At 39.2% G+C, this 16955-nt stretch overlaps 1 protein-coding gene across 2 annotated transcripts in view; it reads right to left on the bottom strand.

Moving 5' to 3' along the window:
- The window catches only part of Cdkl5 (cyclin dependent kinase like 5), a 195819-nt gene that overhangs the window by 45348 nt on the left and 133516 nt on the right, over window positions 1-16955 (bottom strand). For both annotated transcript variants that reach the window (XM_026784762.1, XM_013350568.2), the window contains exons 6-9: window positions 14936-15056; window positions 12639-12698; window positions 9986-10076; window positions 7314-7503 (exon numbers count right to left, since the gene is read on the bottom strand). In XM_026784762.1, the coding sequence (XP_026640563.1) occupies window positions 7314-7503; window positions 9986-10076; window positions 12639-12698; window positions 14936-15056 (462 nt within the window). The remainder of the gene's footprint in view (window positions 1-7313; window positions 7504-9985; window positions 10077-12638; window positions 12699-14935; window positions 15057-16955) is intronic.

Raw genomic sequence — 16955 nt, 5'->3', positions numbered from 1 at the left:
TAAAAATCTTACTTTAACGTTCTAAAGGGGTAAACATAGACACCTAGATCAACGAATTAATTTCTAAATAAAGTAAGAGATGTTGAAACTTATTTTGATGTTGTACCCTTTCTTCTACCAATTTACACTCGGCAATATCTTGAGTGGTATTGAAGCATTGAGTAAGACACCGGCAGAACCCAAGCTTCCAAATGTTGAGAAATAGTTCGCTTGTAATACATAATTCCTTGATACCAACATAGGAACATTTCAAGGTGCAGAAATCCTTAAGCAAGCTGAGTGAAAGGTAACATCAAACAAAATATTAAGAAATATTTATGCTACCATCTCAACACTACATTCTGTAGGGTAAGAGATACACTTGAGAAATTTGTTGTCTGGTTGGAAAGGAATTAACTGTGCATCTGTAAATGAGAAGCTAAAGGCGTCATGGGGGCATACACCTGTAGTCTCAGCACTCAAGAGAGTGGTTGTGGCAGGAAGAGCTTGGGCTTGAGGCCAGCCTGGGATACATAGTGAGAACCTGCGGCTGTAGAAGAACCCGTGGACATGTTGAACTCAACTTTGAAAGAAAGACAGGGAAGTAATGCTGTGCAAAGCATTTTAAGTATTATTTAAACTTATATTTTAGAGAAGAGGAAAATGATGGTCAGAAAGTTCAAATAACTGGCTTGAGGAAAGCTACATAATTAATGAACAGAAGTACTATCTGCATTGAAGCCTGTGATCCACGCCCCCCTCCTAACACAAAGTACCTCTCCCAAGTTCCTTTTGGTGCTACCGCAGCATTAACTATCAGACTAAAGGGAGGGGCACCTGTCATACCACGATAGAAGACTCTCCACTAGTAAAATTTAATCAAGACTTTTCTTCTAAGGTCTATATTATTAGATCACATACCCTTCTTTTCTCTCCTTGGGAATGACATTTCATTGATAAGAAAATTAATTCTGAAAGCTAAAAGGTCTTAGAAGGATCATAACAAAGAAAAGTGACCAGGACAGGGAGTTTTCTGTGAGATCATGTCTCCTAGAAATGTCAAAAGCTACATGCATAAAGTCTCACCAACGTGGCTGATTAAACATGAGTTGAACAAGGAGGACATTGATAGACATGCTAATGTGGACAAGGAAAGCTCACACGGCTTCAACCCTGTACAAGGAACTAGAGGCAACTAAGGTATGTTGCGAGAAGGAAAAATAGTTTTTCCCAGCAGAGAGCACAAAAATTAGTTGTACCATACCAAACTTTGATCAGTCCTGAAAACATACATACAAGTAACAATAGAGAGATTGAGCAGGTTATAAATAAGAATACACACACAATTATATACAAACACACATGTACCAACAATTAATGGGAAAAGAGGCCATTGATTGGAAAGAGAGCACAGACTGGCACACAGGATGGTTTGGAGGGAGGAAAGGGAAGGGAGAAAAGATGCCATTGCATTATAATCTTAAAATATATAAAACATTTAAGAATGATCAGGCAAAATCCCAATTTAAAAATATAATGTGTATGCTATTAAATGAAATATGCTATTCTAATATGAGATAATTCGACAAAGAGCCAAAGCTGGAACATACTATTTAAAACTAATGCTAGGGTTTTTACTTTCTTAATCATTTGAGTTTCTCTTTACTGAGCACAAGCTATACACTATGACGTGGCCTTGGCATTTTGTTCATTTCCAGTGCTAGGTATGGAACTCAGGTCTGTGGGCATGTTAGGCGAGCACTCTACTATGTAGGTACACCCTGGCCCTACAGAGTGATTCTCATAGATCATTCTCCTTCATCACAACCCGTCACTATTTCACATGTGAAGAAAACAAAGACACAAGAGAATGACATAGCTTCTGGAAGGTCGTAAATATGGGGACTCCAATAATCTAATCCCACTGTAGTACACTAATGATTATTTTTTCCAAATAATGACTAGAAGTAGAATGGCATGCTGTGGATTTTCCAGTTCTCTACACCAGTGGATGCGAATATACACCATGCTGGTTTGTGCATGGTTTGCAGCAAATGCAGTTCATGGGCCCTGTGTGCTCAGCTAGCTGTCACAGACAGTTTCAGAGTCTATCATAAAGAAAAACTTTTCGCTTAAAAGTCATTGTTAAGCCTCTAAAGAAAGACGGCACTAATTTTGTTAAGCCACCATGAACACTTCAGACTAAAATGCAAATACAGTAACGTCTATAAAAACCTAACTGTCCCAGAAGCAGCAATCTCCCTGAAGGATATTTACAGAGCTCTCACATGCTAGCGAGCATGCCATAGATGCTGTTGTTTAGAGAGGAGGTCTGGGAACAGACAGGACCACAGACAAAAGAGAAAACGGTGATTTTTGTGGGTCCTATAAATTTGAATGTGGCCTCTAATTCAAATGTGATTTATTCTTCAAAGATGCACCTTAAATTTCAAATCTGCCCATAAAAGCTATTCTAATAAAATACCAGATATGATTTCCAACTTGCCAGAAAGTGTGACATGCTCCTGGTCCAAATCACAATGAAATATGATAGAAGCAGAACAATGAGATGGAATGCAGTGCATTATGCTTGCGTATAAATTTATAGTTTACCAATTAATTCAGTATAAAATTATTTTTGTGCTTTATACTAGTATTTTTGTTTTTGTTTGGTTTTCCTCTATGAAATTCTCATATCTGTATGACATAAGCATAGGCTATAATACCTGCATGATGTTGAAATCATTCGGGCAAGGCAGTCTCAGCTACGTGGAGTTTCAGACCAGCCTTGGCAATTTAGTAAGACCCTGTCTCCAAAAATATAGCATCTATGAAGAACTAAGAAAACAAAACAACTCCGACAAAAGGCACTAGACACCCAAACCCAGAACATTCAATCGACAAATGGGTAAATGAACTGAACACATTCCTCTAAAGAAGATACACGGAAAGCCAATAAATAGTTGAAAAAAATCTTCAACCTTAGCATGAGGGAAATGCCAATTAAACCTGCCTTTGATTCTCTTACTCTAGTCAAAACTGAGAAACCAGCAAACGCTGGTGAGGATGCGGGAAAAAGGAATCCATATTCACTGCTATTAGGAATGCAAACTTGTGCAGCTCCTATAGAACTTAGGGTGGAGGGCCCTCAAAAAAGCTGAAAACTACCATCTGGTCTCTGAGCTATACCACTCTTGGGTGTTGCCCAAAAGGAACTGACAATGGCATACCACAGAGGTACCAGAATGTCCGTACCTAATGCAGCACTACTCACAAGAGCTAAACCACAGATCCAGTCTAGATGCTTACCAAAGATGAACAGATGACATACATGAACAATGGAATCCTATTCAGTCACTCAACACACTGAAACCATGTCAGCTGTAGAGAAATGGATGACTGGGAGATAACCATTGGAGCAAAAGAAGCCACATTCAAGAAAGCAAATTGAACTTTCCTTTCACATGTGGAATATGGATTTCACTATGAGGCAGAAGAAGGAAGAGGTCTTGGACAGAGCTGAAGGTGAGAAAGCCAGGATAGTGGAGAAAGAAAGAATATATCACATGTTTTCTCTCATATGCAGAATCTAGGTGTGTGTGTGTGTGCACACACACAGAAAGAAAGAAGAAGATTATTTGCAGGGTAGGCCAAAGGGACCAGCTAGAGAGAAGAGGCAGGATGGGGGAGGGTGGTGAATAAGAGCAAGACACAAAGATATACATACATGAATACAAAAAAATTATTCTGCATGCTAACTAAAAGAATAGAAAAAAATAAAGTTGAGGAATACAGAAAACATCTTAATTCCTTAGTTTCTAAGTTATTGAGTAGGCCTAGAAATGTCAAAATCTGCTCACCATTCAGATTCTGTGGCACAGGCCTTCTAACCAGACCTGTAATAAATCAACACTATGCAATCTAAGAGATACCACCTTAGGTGTGTGATATGAATGGAGCAGTTTCTTTCCTCGACAAAGTCACATGCCTGGTGAGGAGGCATATTTGCGAACAGCTATTTAATTGAGCATTAACGGGTATAACAGCAAAGAAAAATGTGATCAAAGTGCTACAGGAATGTAAAACAGCCTAGATGCACACTCTAGAAGGGCTTCACCAGCTCTAGGCTGTGCTCAGAGCACTAGAGATAACATGCAGCACTCTGGAAGACTCGGGCCCTGCCAAACACATGGCAGGAGGTTCCTGGTGGCCTGAGAATATAGGAAAGAGATCAGGACAGGGGATGATGAGGCCAGAGAATCCTGAATGCTACCCTAAGGAGTTTAAACTTTAACAGAAATCATAGAAAGTGGTAAGCAAAACGGAGACAGACTTAAAAGCGTAGTTTGAGAGAAAGTTTAAGAGATCAGTTTGATCCTATAGCCATACTGATGAATATCTTGCATATCACCATAGAACCTTCATCTGGCGATGGATGGAGATAGAGACAGAGACCCACATTGGAGCACTGGACTGAGCTCCCAAGGTCCAAATGAGGAGCAGAAGGAGGGAGAACATGAGCAAGGAAGTTAGGACCGAGAGGGGTGCACCCACCCACTGAGACAGTGGGACTGATCTATTGGGAGCTCACCAAGGCCAGCTGGACCGTGACTGAAAAAGCATGGGATAAAACCGGAATCTCTGAATATGGTGGACAATGAGGGCTGACTGAGAAGCCAAGGATAATGGCACTGGGTTTTGACCCTACTGCATGTACTGGCTTTGTGGGAGCCTGGTTTATTTGGATGCTCACTTTCCTAGACCTGGATGGAGGGGGGAGGACCTTGGACTTCCCACAGGGCAGGGAACCCTGACTGCTCTTTGGACTGGAAAGGGAGGGGAAGGGAGATGGGGGGAGGGGAAGGAAAATGGGAGGCCACCAGGAGGCAGAAATTTTTAATAAAAAAAAGAGAACAGTTTGAAAATAACTTAAAGTTCACATAAGGTCGATGGGGGAAGGCAGCATTAGAGGCAGAGAGAAAGGAAATGCAACTGAATTTGATTGCTGATGGCATAGACTCATTCAGTCATTCAGTGAGTGTCTACCACAGACAGGATGGTTTAGTGTTGTCAACCTGACAGAAATCTAGAATTTCCTGGAAGAGGGGCCTGAGGGCATGCCTGTGTGGGTTATCTTGATTACCTTAATTGATGCAGAAAGGCCCATTTTAATTGTGGGCAGGACCATTCCTGGACTATAAAAGGTGGAGGAAAGGAACTGAGTCATAGTTGGCCACTCTCTGCTTCTTGACTGAAGATGCAATGTGACCAGCTCCCTCAAGCTCCTCCAGTTGTGACTTCCCTACCATATGGACTGTAATCAAACTGTGAGCCAAAATGAACCCTTTCTCCCTTAAGTTGCTTCTGCCAGGAGATTTTATCACTGCCACAGGAAAAGAACCCAAGGCAATGTGTACTAGGTTCTATGTTTAGCATCTAACAGAACACCAAATGCTACAGGCAACTCTGGCATTGATAAAGAACAATTAAACAACCAGGTGAAATAATCCCATGCCATGTTCAGTGGTATGATGGGGGAAAAGAAAGGTACCATACAGAAAAGAGGGGACTGTATGCAGGATCGTCAGAAAGAGGAGAGACTCTTTGGGTTGAAATTACAAATGAGAAGAAGACATGCAAGGTAAGAATGTTCCCAGGAGAAGAAACCACTAGTCTCAAGTACCAAGTAGTCATGAAGTACCAAAACCTCAGAATGCCCATAGAGGTAAAAGAACAGGCAAGTGTGGCGAGAATTTGGAGGGAGGCAAATGGAGACACGTATGCGACAAGGTCAGGGAACCAAAGGCCCCATCATGCGAGACCTCACAGGCTATGGCAGAGAGCATGGAATGATCCTCAGTGAGAACAGAAATTCAGTATTTGTGAATACAATATTTGCCTCTCTGTTAGACCAAGAACAGGTCTTATTTATTGCCACATTTTCAGCCTCTAGTACGAGAAATGTTCCATAACTGTTAAATTAATTTTGAACTACATACTATTTTGTAAACTAATCAATGATCACGATTTGGCTAATATAAGCAAAAACAAAAGGAGAAAATAGTCTAAAGTAACAGGCACTTTTGGGGGAGGAAGTGAAAAAAGAAAGCAGAGAGAGGAATGAAAAAGTATATACAGCTCACTTTGTTCATTTCTTCCATGTGTGCTGATCTCAGGAGGAGCTGGGACTGTGTTGTGTTCATATGTGAGCAGGAGAAACTAACCGAGGTCCAGAAAGTCAAAGGAAAAAAAAAACCAAATGACAAGTGACATCATGAATTTGTCATTTCATGATAGCTGATGGTTGTGAGGGAAGAAAAGTCATTTTCCTTTGGGGACATAGATGCAAGTAGGTCACTCATACATACACGGGAAGCGCTAAGTAGACTCGGGGTTATCAATAACAACAAGGACAAAAACCATGGAAGACATGAAGTTTAGAGGGAGACCCTAGGGTGAGTTGGAGGGACATGATTAAAATACATTGTGTGACTATACAACATTTTCAAAGAATAAAAAAATATTAAAACAAATAATAGAATGGTTTGAGATTTATACATTTGCACTGGAAAATAAAATAAAACAAGGAATGATGAAATTGTTTAGTAGTTTCTGCAAAGACTACAAACTGGCACATTGGCTTAAAGGAGTGCTTAAACACTTAAAAAGCTGCATTGGGGGTAGATGGAAATAAAGAGTAGTATAGAAAACCCTTATCATTCTGATGAGGTACCGCTGGCAGTTACATGTTCCTCATTTGGACAAAGTTCATGGTTTTGAAAATATTTTTTATTAGAGTCTCAGCAGACAAGTCTTACACAAAGGCATCAAGCCTAGGAAAACATGCCCAAGGCTCTGACTTCTACAGGGATCTGATGTTCCACTGTTAGTGTACAAGAAAAATCTGTGAAGCAGAACCTCTAAATCTGTAGAACGCAAGCACCCATGGCCATCTGCAAGACACCACAAATATATTCACCTAAGTCAACAGCAGCATACGGTTGTCTTTCAGAGATGCTTAATATTCTGAATAAAGAGATAGTGTAAGATAAAGGTTTGGAATAAAATAACGTACATGCTAAAAAGATACTGAAAAATCAAACTTTATAGATTAGAAAAAAGACATTAGCAGCTCTTGCTTTCCAACTGTGGCTATTTTTAATTTCACAAATACTATATAAGATTCAGAAATAAAATATCACAGTGAGAATTAAAAACACAGCGATGGGATAGGGAGAGTGTGCAATGGGAAGCTTAGCATTCTATTGTGCAGTGAACAGCACGTTAAATACTGGCAGAATGATTCCATTTCGGATTTTAGCAAAGCCTCTTACCCGGAGCCCATGGAAACGAGGATTACTGTAGAAGAGCTTCATCTGCTCAGATGGAAGTGGTCCTAGCACCTTCTGAATAGTAAAGAGTTGGTCAATTTCACTTTCTCCAGGAAATAAGGGCTGTCCATCACTAAGCTCCCCAAGAATACAGCCCACTGACCACATGTCTACGGACTTGCCATAGGGAGCTCTGAAAAGCAAAAGAAGAGACAATCTTAACAACTGAAGACACAAAATGTTTAATAATTCCCAACTTAATTTAGACCAAATTCATGATTTCAGACATGCATGTACTTAAGGAATTTAAGAGGGCCACTAGCAAAAGTGAGACTGGAAATAAGAAATTAGAGCCATCTACATAAAAATTTAGAATACAAGTCGATAACCCACACTCTAAAAGAAATCAGTTTAAGAACAATGGAGTTAGGATTTACTTATTTGAAATCTAGATATATCTTGAACATGAATGGCTTTAATAAACTAATGTACATATTGAATAAGAACACCTCACTTAGGCAATGAAATATTCCCAAGAAATATATTTTCAAATAATTACTACTTTAAGCTTTAGTCTGGTAAAATGTACCATTGCCTTATGTACCTTAAACAAATACTGAATGTTATTTAATCTAAGCTTCTGATTGCTTAGAATCATAATTTCTAACAGCTAAGATGAGTTATTTAGATATAACTATTTTATACGAGGCATTCTGATAACTACTTCTAGCAAATAATGTTTTAATGGACTTAAGGGTTTGTAGCTCTCTTTTAGGACCTAAATCACTAGAGAGCTTTACAAAGAGAATTTGCTACAAATGGAGGCCATAAATGAAAATTTAAGACTCCCCATATAGCTTATAGCTTGGTACCTAAAATCTAAAATAAAATTATTTACGACAGTTTAAACAAAATTTATACACAGTTTCAAACATAAAGAATCCAAGCTTTAAAAAGGGAAAGCCAAAATAAAATATATGAAAAATAATCTCAAATGAAATTCTAGAATGCCATAATGCTAATATAAAATTTAAACTAAAGCATTATTAGCATACAGAATACATTTAGGTTAATACAAGTTACTGCAACAATAACTCAGTGTTTCATTTATCTCATTTTGTCCCCCCCAATCTAAAACCACGAGGAAAGCTCATTTAAACAATTTTGGTAGCTTTCTGGGCAATTAAGCATACCGATTTTAAAACTACTATTTGAGATAAAGAAAACCTGTCATATGGTACTAGATTGAAAAACCTATGGAAAAAAAATCTCACACTCATGACAAGCTATTTTAATCCTATCATCTAATTTGAATACTTTATGCAGCTGAAACTATTTTGGATATCAAGGACAAAGTCCTCAGAATGTATAAACATGTAGACTCAATATAAAACCAAATACCGACGGATTTCAATGAAATCTTTACACAAATAGTATGGTACTTAAACTAGAACATCACGATCGATTCCACTGTGCTTAAGTTGGCTGTGCTGTGCGCATCTGCTTTTAGCAACTATGAACATCTACGAACATAACCTCAGCTTCCCAATGGGTGCCACGAGAGAAAAAATGTCCTCTAAAAATTCATAATAAAGCTATCCCCACAAGACTCCATGGGTCTAGTTTATAGACAAAAGTCCCATTTTAAAGACTTCTTCTGCCACACTTGGGCTCTTGGTTGCAGTTCTAAGAATGATCTGCTTCCTACTCTTCCTTAGCAAATAGTGCCCTATAAATTCAAATCACAAATTCCTCAAAGGAATATAATAAAGCCCAGTGATGCACAAACATACCAGGAGAAACACAGATGGATACAACGGAAAACAATCTTAACTCCAGGATCAAAAATTAGCCCAAGAAACTGGGGAGATAGCTCAGTGGGTAAAGTGCTTGCTTAATAAGCATGAGAACATGAGTTTTGATCTCTAGTACCCACAGAAACATCTGGGTATGGCAGTGGGTACTTGTAATGCCAGCGCTGGGAAGCAGAGACAAAAGGATCCTGGGGGCTCACTGGCCAACCAGGGTAGCCAACTGAATGAGCTCCAGGCTCAGCAAAAGATCCTGTCTCAAAGAAACGAGGAGCAGATTGGCAGCAGGGTAACCTGCACAGAACCCAACTAGGCCCCCTGAATGTGGGTGATGGTTGTGTGGCTTGGGTAGTCTGTGTGGTCACTGACAGTGGGGCCAGGGGTTATCCCTAGTGCATGAACTGGCTTTTTGGAGTCCATTCACTATGGAGGGATACCTTGCTCAGCCTAGGTACAGGCCAGTGAGAAACCTTGTCTCAGAGAGGAGAGAAAGAGAGAGAGAGAGAGAGAGAGAGAGAGAGAGAGAGAGAGAGAGAGAGAGAGAGTCAAAAGGTCTATCAGACACAAGTCAAAGGACTCTACATCAACGTGTTCCCAGTCCATCTGCTAGTCAACTAGGTACCATTGGAGTGACTCCTGGAGAGGCTACTGGGCTGAACTCAAGCCACAGGAACCCAGAACTGAGATAAAAACAATGCAGCTTGTTTCTCAGCAGCATGGCGTCCTTAGGGGTCTTTTTCTGCAGTGAACATGCAACTGATATATTTAAGTAACTCCAGTTTTTATTTTCCATAAGTGATCCCAATACAAATGACAAAGAAACAAGAAGTGTGCACAGGCCACACTATTAGAAAAATAACTCACCCGAGTAATAGCTCTGGCGACCGGTACCACCTTGTAGCCACATACTCGGTGTAATTCGCATTATTGCCCTCTGAGAGATTCCGAGCAAAACCTGAAAGAATAGCAATTTCCTGTTGACAAAATCGTTCACCTCTAGTAATACTTTTAAGGAAAACCAAGAGAGTATAATGACTAGCATTAAATAGACTTTATTAAGAACATCCTTATTTGAAATAGTTAATAGTGTTCCTATGTTAAAGCACATGACGAATTTGCTACAGACTCAGTCTTTCTTCTATGCTAAAGAAAGCTGTGTTTTCAAATTCACCCAATCTATTTTTTTTTGTCAAAATGTGGAGCCAGATTTCCAAATAGACTCTCCTAAAATTTTCAATTTAAAATTGAGAGCTCACTAGGGCCAGGAGTCCAAGTCACATGAGCATTAATTCTGCTGTGTGAGACCTACACAATACTGTGTATTTACTGTTGCTTCGCGGCTCCAGCCATTAAGTAAACAATTAACAGTTGGCACTGATAGAAACGAGTAGGCTGAAAATTACCCTTCGCCCTTAATGCTGTAGAAGCGGCGAGGGCATCTTAATTACCTTCTAGGCACTAGCATTGTTTCTGTCCCCACTCCTTCCAAAGGTTTAGGACCAAAAAATGAAGCAGGAGGATAAATCAACTACCTATCTAACCCACCAAATGCAAGAGAGGTTCACCACCAGGGTTAGGAAAACATTAAAACTGGAGTAAAAATTCAGGTTTGTGTCAGTTTGAGAGGTAAAACTTAGTGTTTCTTAAAGTGAAACAGTAAAAAAAGAGAAATGAAACAACAGCAACAAAAGACAAAGCCTGTAACTTCAGCTAGTCAATTCTTCCTACTGAAGCATTGGCTGAATAACTATGTGCAATCCGGAATGGGGTTCTTCAAGCCAGATAAAGGAGTTGCTTCTCTGCTAGGGAAGACAGTTAGGAAGTCCTTGATGGGACCCACAGGACATAGGATGCTACACGGAGTGCTGCCAGAAGGAACTTCCTGACCACTCTTTAAAGAACAATGCTAGAGAAATAGTACACGTTTCCTATTGTTAACCATAGCGCAGGTATTTCTTTTCTATTTATGCCTGCTTAAAAATCTTCAGTCACTTTGAACCTTAATGGAGAATCATGGGTAGGCATAGTACATAAGTCTGTTGACATCTTGGGAGGTAATCATAAATACAGATGGGAACTCAGAGACAACATTCTTGGAAATCAGTGGAGGCCAGAAGAGGGAAGTCAGATCCCTTGGAACTGGAGTTACAGGCAGTTCTGAGCTACTTTGTGGGTACTGGGAACTGAACCCAGGTCCTTTTCAAGAGCAATAAGCGCTCTTAATCATTGAGCCATCTCTCCAGCTCCCAATAATATTTTTTTTTCCTGTGGCTTTGGAGCCTGTCCTGGAACTAGCTCTGTAGACCAGGCTGGTCTTGAACTCACAGAGATCTGCCTGCCTCTGCCTCCTGAGTGCTGGGATTACAGGCGTGCGCCACCACCGCCCGGCTCTCCCAATAATATTTTAAAGAGTTGCCATTTTTTTTTAACAATGTAGATCAGGTAAAAGAAAAATTTCAAAAGCTGAAATGGCAACATTTGAATTAAAATCAGTGCGTGTGACCCTGGGCTTAGAGTACGTTCAGTTGGTAGTCTCTGCCTAGCATGCAGGAACCCCTGGGTTCCACCTCTAACGTTGCATAAACTTGGTGTGGTGGCACATGATTATAATTCCAACACTCAAGAGGTGGAGGCAGATGGATCAGACACTTAGGGCTATCCCTAGCTATAAAGTGAGTTTGAGGTCAGCCTGAGATACATGAAATCTTATTTCAGAACAAATTAATTTAAGTATTTAAATCAACTGTTGAGTAGTAAAGAAAACTCAAAAATTTGAATTGTCTGCTGCTTTTTGTAAATGCTCCTTTCTGATATTTTTATCAAGCCATGACCTAAACACTATTAAGTTTTCTATATTATTTAAAATGTTCAACAGCATTTAAAATAGAATTATCCACATGAAAAACAACACAGATTTTACTAGGAGTATAATTTTTAGAAGTCTTTCTGTATATTTGAAAAATAAGAATATTGTACACCAGTTACCCATTTCATTCATTAAACATTTAACAGGAACAAACAGATGTGTTCTCAAAATGGCTTTGACCTTACCGGTACAACCACTGTATGTAAATCATATATAAGTGTGAAGACATATGGGCATGCATCTAGTGGTTATGACTAAATGTAGGACAATTTCTATCAATATGCAAAAATATTTTATTCTACTCTAACCAGGAATCTATACTGATGGTTACAGAAAACTCTAATTCTGGCATCATTTGATACTGCGTCATTTGGTACATTACTCCTACACGACAAGCAAGTATTTGTTCCAAATTAACACTCATTAAACACATAACTGCATAATTTGTTAAAATTGCAGATAATATACCACACAACAAAGAGAAAGCAAAGCTACACCAGCCATCAACTCTCAGCATATGACACAACCGAATGTTCCTCTACTAATTTAAATCAAAATATAAGATCACTTTTAATATACCTTCAAACGCTACCCATGTAGTACATTAAATTAATCCTCTCAATATTGGGGCTCAATTTCTTTTTAACTTACCAAAGTCACATAGTTTCAGGACATCATTGTGGCTGATTAAGAGATTTTCTGGCTTTATATCTAGAATACCAAGATTAAAAAAACAGTAAATAAAGACGGTCTAATTTTTGCTGATTGACACAGTACTGCAATGGCGTCTATTTAAAATCATCTACGTAGGATTTGACGAGAAAACTGTGCAGCGTGAAGAAGAGAAAAGACATTTTATGCTGCTACAAAAAGGCTTGATTTCTTTTTAAGAGACACGCAGACCACAATTGCTAAGGAGATCCTGAAAAAAAAACTCAAAACATAATTATCTCTCTCCCTTTCCCTGCTAAGGATTGACCCCAGAGCCTAAAGCATGTTGAGGACACACTTTACTGAATTCTGTGAGGATTTTTTAAATGATTAAACTTAGGCCAATATACTTATAGGAACTGCTTTTGCTTCATAAAATGTTAACAATACAAATTTTTGGAGATTGAAGCTAAAATGTTTATATCTCCATGATATTTTCAAAAAACATATATACCAATAGTTAAACAGTATAATGTTTATTCGAGGAAAACTGTAAAAAGGTTCTCTGCATAATTCCTATATTCTCATACCTATTTTGTTTTTTCATGTGGTTCACAACTAACAGTCAAGACTGCCATGTTTTCCCCAATAGATCATATAAAGATGTGATAAGAGTTGAGGAGCAGAAATGTCAGAAAATGAAGTTGAACTATTCCACTGAGAGGCACCATACAATCCTATTTGTTGACATAGGATCTCATGTATCTCAGACTGGCCTCCAACGCCTATGTAGTCAAAGATGGCATTGAATTCCCCATCCTCCCAAATGCTGAGAATACAGGTATATACCACCATGCCCAACTACAACTGAGTTACCATCTATATTACGTGGAAGAGATGAAAATAAGGTGATTATAGAGGGAGTGGAATTGAAAGAGTTCCTAGTCATGGGATTGTGGTTTCCGATCCTGGAGAGTGAACCAAAGGCTAGTGGAGCACTCTAGCATTTACAGCCCCGGCTCAGAGTCAAACTTCCTATCACTTAATCAAATCACAGTCCTATAATGGAAATATACTTAACTCAGCTCCTCATTAATATCCTAAAGTTATCACAGGCTGGTTTTCAACCATTACCTAAGCCATTAGATGGCCAGTTGACCTATACATCCATGATGTATACAGTCTTGATAATAGGGTAACTACTACGAGAGTCAAATGGTAGAAGTTGGAAATCTTCAGCTACTCTTAAAAGTAAGACTACTTTAAAGGTAATTATCCTTGTTTGTTGCGGGAGGTCCTTCCGCTCGTCCAGCCTATAACCGCTGAGATACCAGCCCATTGGGGCGTGGTTTCTCTCCCTTTAAAAAAGCGGCCACTTCCCTCTCCTCTCTCTCTTCACTTCCTGCTCCGCAGGCTACTAGACTCCCTTCCTGGTTGCTCAGAGGGCTGTTGTCTGGGACGGAGATCTGTAAGTTTTTTCCCCTTTAAATAAATATCACCCTATTAATCACAATTCCAAACTGGTGTGGCATTGTTAGTGACTTACACCTTCACTTGTCCATTTGTACAGATAAATTTAGTATAATAATAATTAACAATAATACAAAGAAAAGAAGTAGATATGCCAACATTTTCTGATAAACATTTTAGCTTCATTATTATGATCCAACTATGTCCATTGCTGTAAGCTTTCCGGTATAAGTGAGATTATTAGAAAACGAATATTAGTCAAAATGACACGAAGCAAGTAATTTCCCTTATTGCTGAAACCACTGACTTTGTCGTGCTAAAGAAAAAGTGATATAGTTTAGAGAAGTATAATCATGGTCCATGCAAGACCTATAGACAAGGGGCACTTTTCACCAGTAGGGAGCAGAAATCAGCAGGCAAAGATGTATACTAGAGATTCCTGGCCTAAGATGGAATGAAAAGAAAGCTGTACTGGCGGGTCGGTGACTTAAGACCACTTATAATCTGAGTTGGCTCACAGGCCCTGGTCTACCTGTAAGACACAAAGGCTATGGAAATTGTCTATCTGCCTCTTTGATTCCACCCAGAAAAAGCTTCGAATTTTGCATCTGCCAACTCATTAGTATCGCTACAGTCACAGCAGACTTGGTTATACAAATAGAGATAGCACCACAATATCCAAAATAAACCTGTACGCTGCCCTTTGGTGGGTATAGAGCAAAGGGCTTCTCATATGTTTACTTTCAAAATAGAAATGGTCTTAAAACAGTCCATCTTTAACTAGCCAATTGGTTTAGTAGTCTCCATGTCAAGAGTCCCACACTCACCTCTATGGACAATGTCATTCTTGTGGCACCAGTGAATAGCTTTAATTAGTTGGTAGATGTAGCTTTTCACTTTTTCAGGTGGAACTCCATTTGGCATTTCTTCCAGCAATTCAAGCATATTCTAAAAGTAAATACAGACTCATTTAGCTTCAAAATTAAGCAAACCTATCAATTATGTAACAAATAATCTATAGCACCTTACATAAGGATTCATCCAATGTAAAAAGCATGCATTTTTTGTTTTGTAGTTAATATTCAACCTAGTTTGTGGTGGATCAGGATAGTGCATTAAATAAAAGTTCTCCTTTAAGAGAAATTATTTTTTTTTAAAAATCCTTCCTGCTGCCTCTAATTCTGAGAGCGGGGAGGGAGAAAGAAAGAGGGAAGGGTGAGAAAGAACGAGAAGAATGATTAGATTTATACATTTGGTATAAAAATTGAAACCGGCTAGAAAATACCATTGAGGGCCAGTGGGATTGCTCAGCAGATAAAGATACTCACTGCTTAACTGATGCAAACCTGACAACCTGAATTTGATCCTGAAACTCTCATAAAGATGGAAGCTGACAACTAACTCCACAAAATAAATTTTCCTTTGGCCTCCACATGTGCACTTTGGCATGGTTCCTCCCCACACAAATGAAATAAAAAATTTAAAGACAAAAATATCGTTAAAGAAACACATAAAGCCCAGACAATTCAAAACTGTCAATCTGATGTCAGAGACTATTTTGCACAAAGCTCATGCAAAATTTTCTGGTAAATCAGATATTGCAGTGCATGTCTGTCACCTCAGCACTTAGAAGACATTACATAATAAGACCCTGTTTCCAAAAACACCAGAAATGCTAAGTCTAAACTTAGCTAGCCTCCATTGTATTACCACATTAGCCAAAGATTCTCAGTTTCTTCTGCAAAACACAACCAAGAGCGTTCACAGCACACCTTAGCCTATTGTTTGAAGGTACCCACATAGAGAAACAGCTTACAAAGGGAAACCTGGGATACACAGAGGCTCAGATGCTGCTCACAGGCTCAGGAAATCACATCAGCTTCATCACAGTGCTCAGCTGTTTGCCTTTTTCACTATTGGCATGTACACTGATGGTACATAGCAACAATGGATAAATTGCTAGAACACTAATAGGAATGAAAACAATGGAATTTTCAATTCAACTGACCCTGGGCATTCTATTAAATTAAATCAATGCTATTAAACTATTAAACAAAAAAAGCAGTTAGCTAAAGATGTCCTTGATGAAGCAGTAGAAAAGCATTGCTTTTATGAAATTTTATTGTACATGTTGTAACGATTAAGTTTTGATTGTCAAATTGGCACAATGGAAAGGGGGTGTCAATGAGGGATTGACCTGTGAGCAGGTGTGGGGGGATTGTCAATAACTGCCTTCAGTGATGTGGAAAGACCCAGCTCGAAAGTATGTGCACTCTTCCTTGGTTTGGAGCTCTGAACTGTAGAAAAAGTACAGAAAAGCTAGTTGAGCACTTAGCTATGCATTAGAATGCATGCATGCATTCATTTCTCTTTGATCATGGTTGTGGATATGATATGACTAGTTGCTTAAAGCTCTGGTTGTTGTGAGTTTCCTCCACTGGCAGACTATAACATGGACCGGTAAGCTAAAATAAACCCCTTTCTTCTCTAAGTGGCTTTTTTTCCAGGATATGCTGCCACAGCAACATAAATGAAACTAAAACATGTCTTTTTAACAATCTACATGTCAAATGAAGAATCTACACAAAGCACTTCTGCTGTACACATGCCATCTGAACCACGGCCGTCCTCACTGCACGCTGAGATGCATCTGAACCATGGCTGTCCTCACTGCACGCTGAGATGCATCTGAACCATGGCTGTCCTCACTGGATGCTGAGATGCATCTGAACCACAGCTGTCTTCACTGCATGCTGAGATGCATCTGAACCACGGCTGTCTTCACTGGATGCTGAGATGCATCTGAACCACGGCTGTCCTCACTGCACGCTGAGATGCATCTGAACC

This window comes from Microtus ochrogaster, chromosome X, assembly GCF_000317375.1.
Source record: "Microtus ochrogaster isolate Prairie Vole_2 chromosome X, MicOch1.0, whole genome shotgun sequence".
In the NCBI taxonomy this organism is placed as follows: Eukaryota; Metazoa; Chordata; class Mammalia; order Rodentia; family Cricetidae; genus Microtus; species Microtus ochrogaster.
This window is presented reverse-complemented; position numbering and strand designations above follow the sequence as displayed.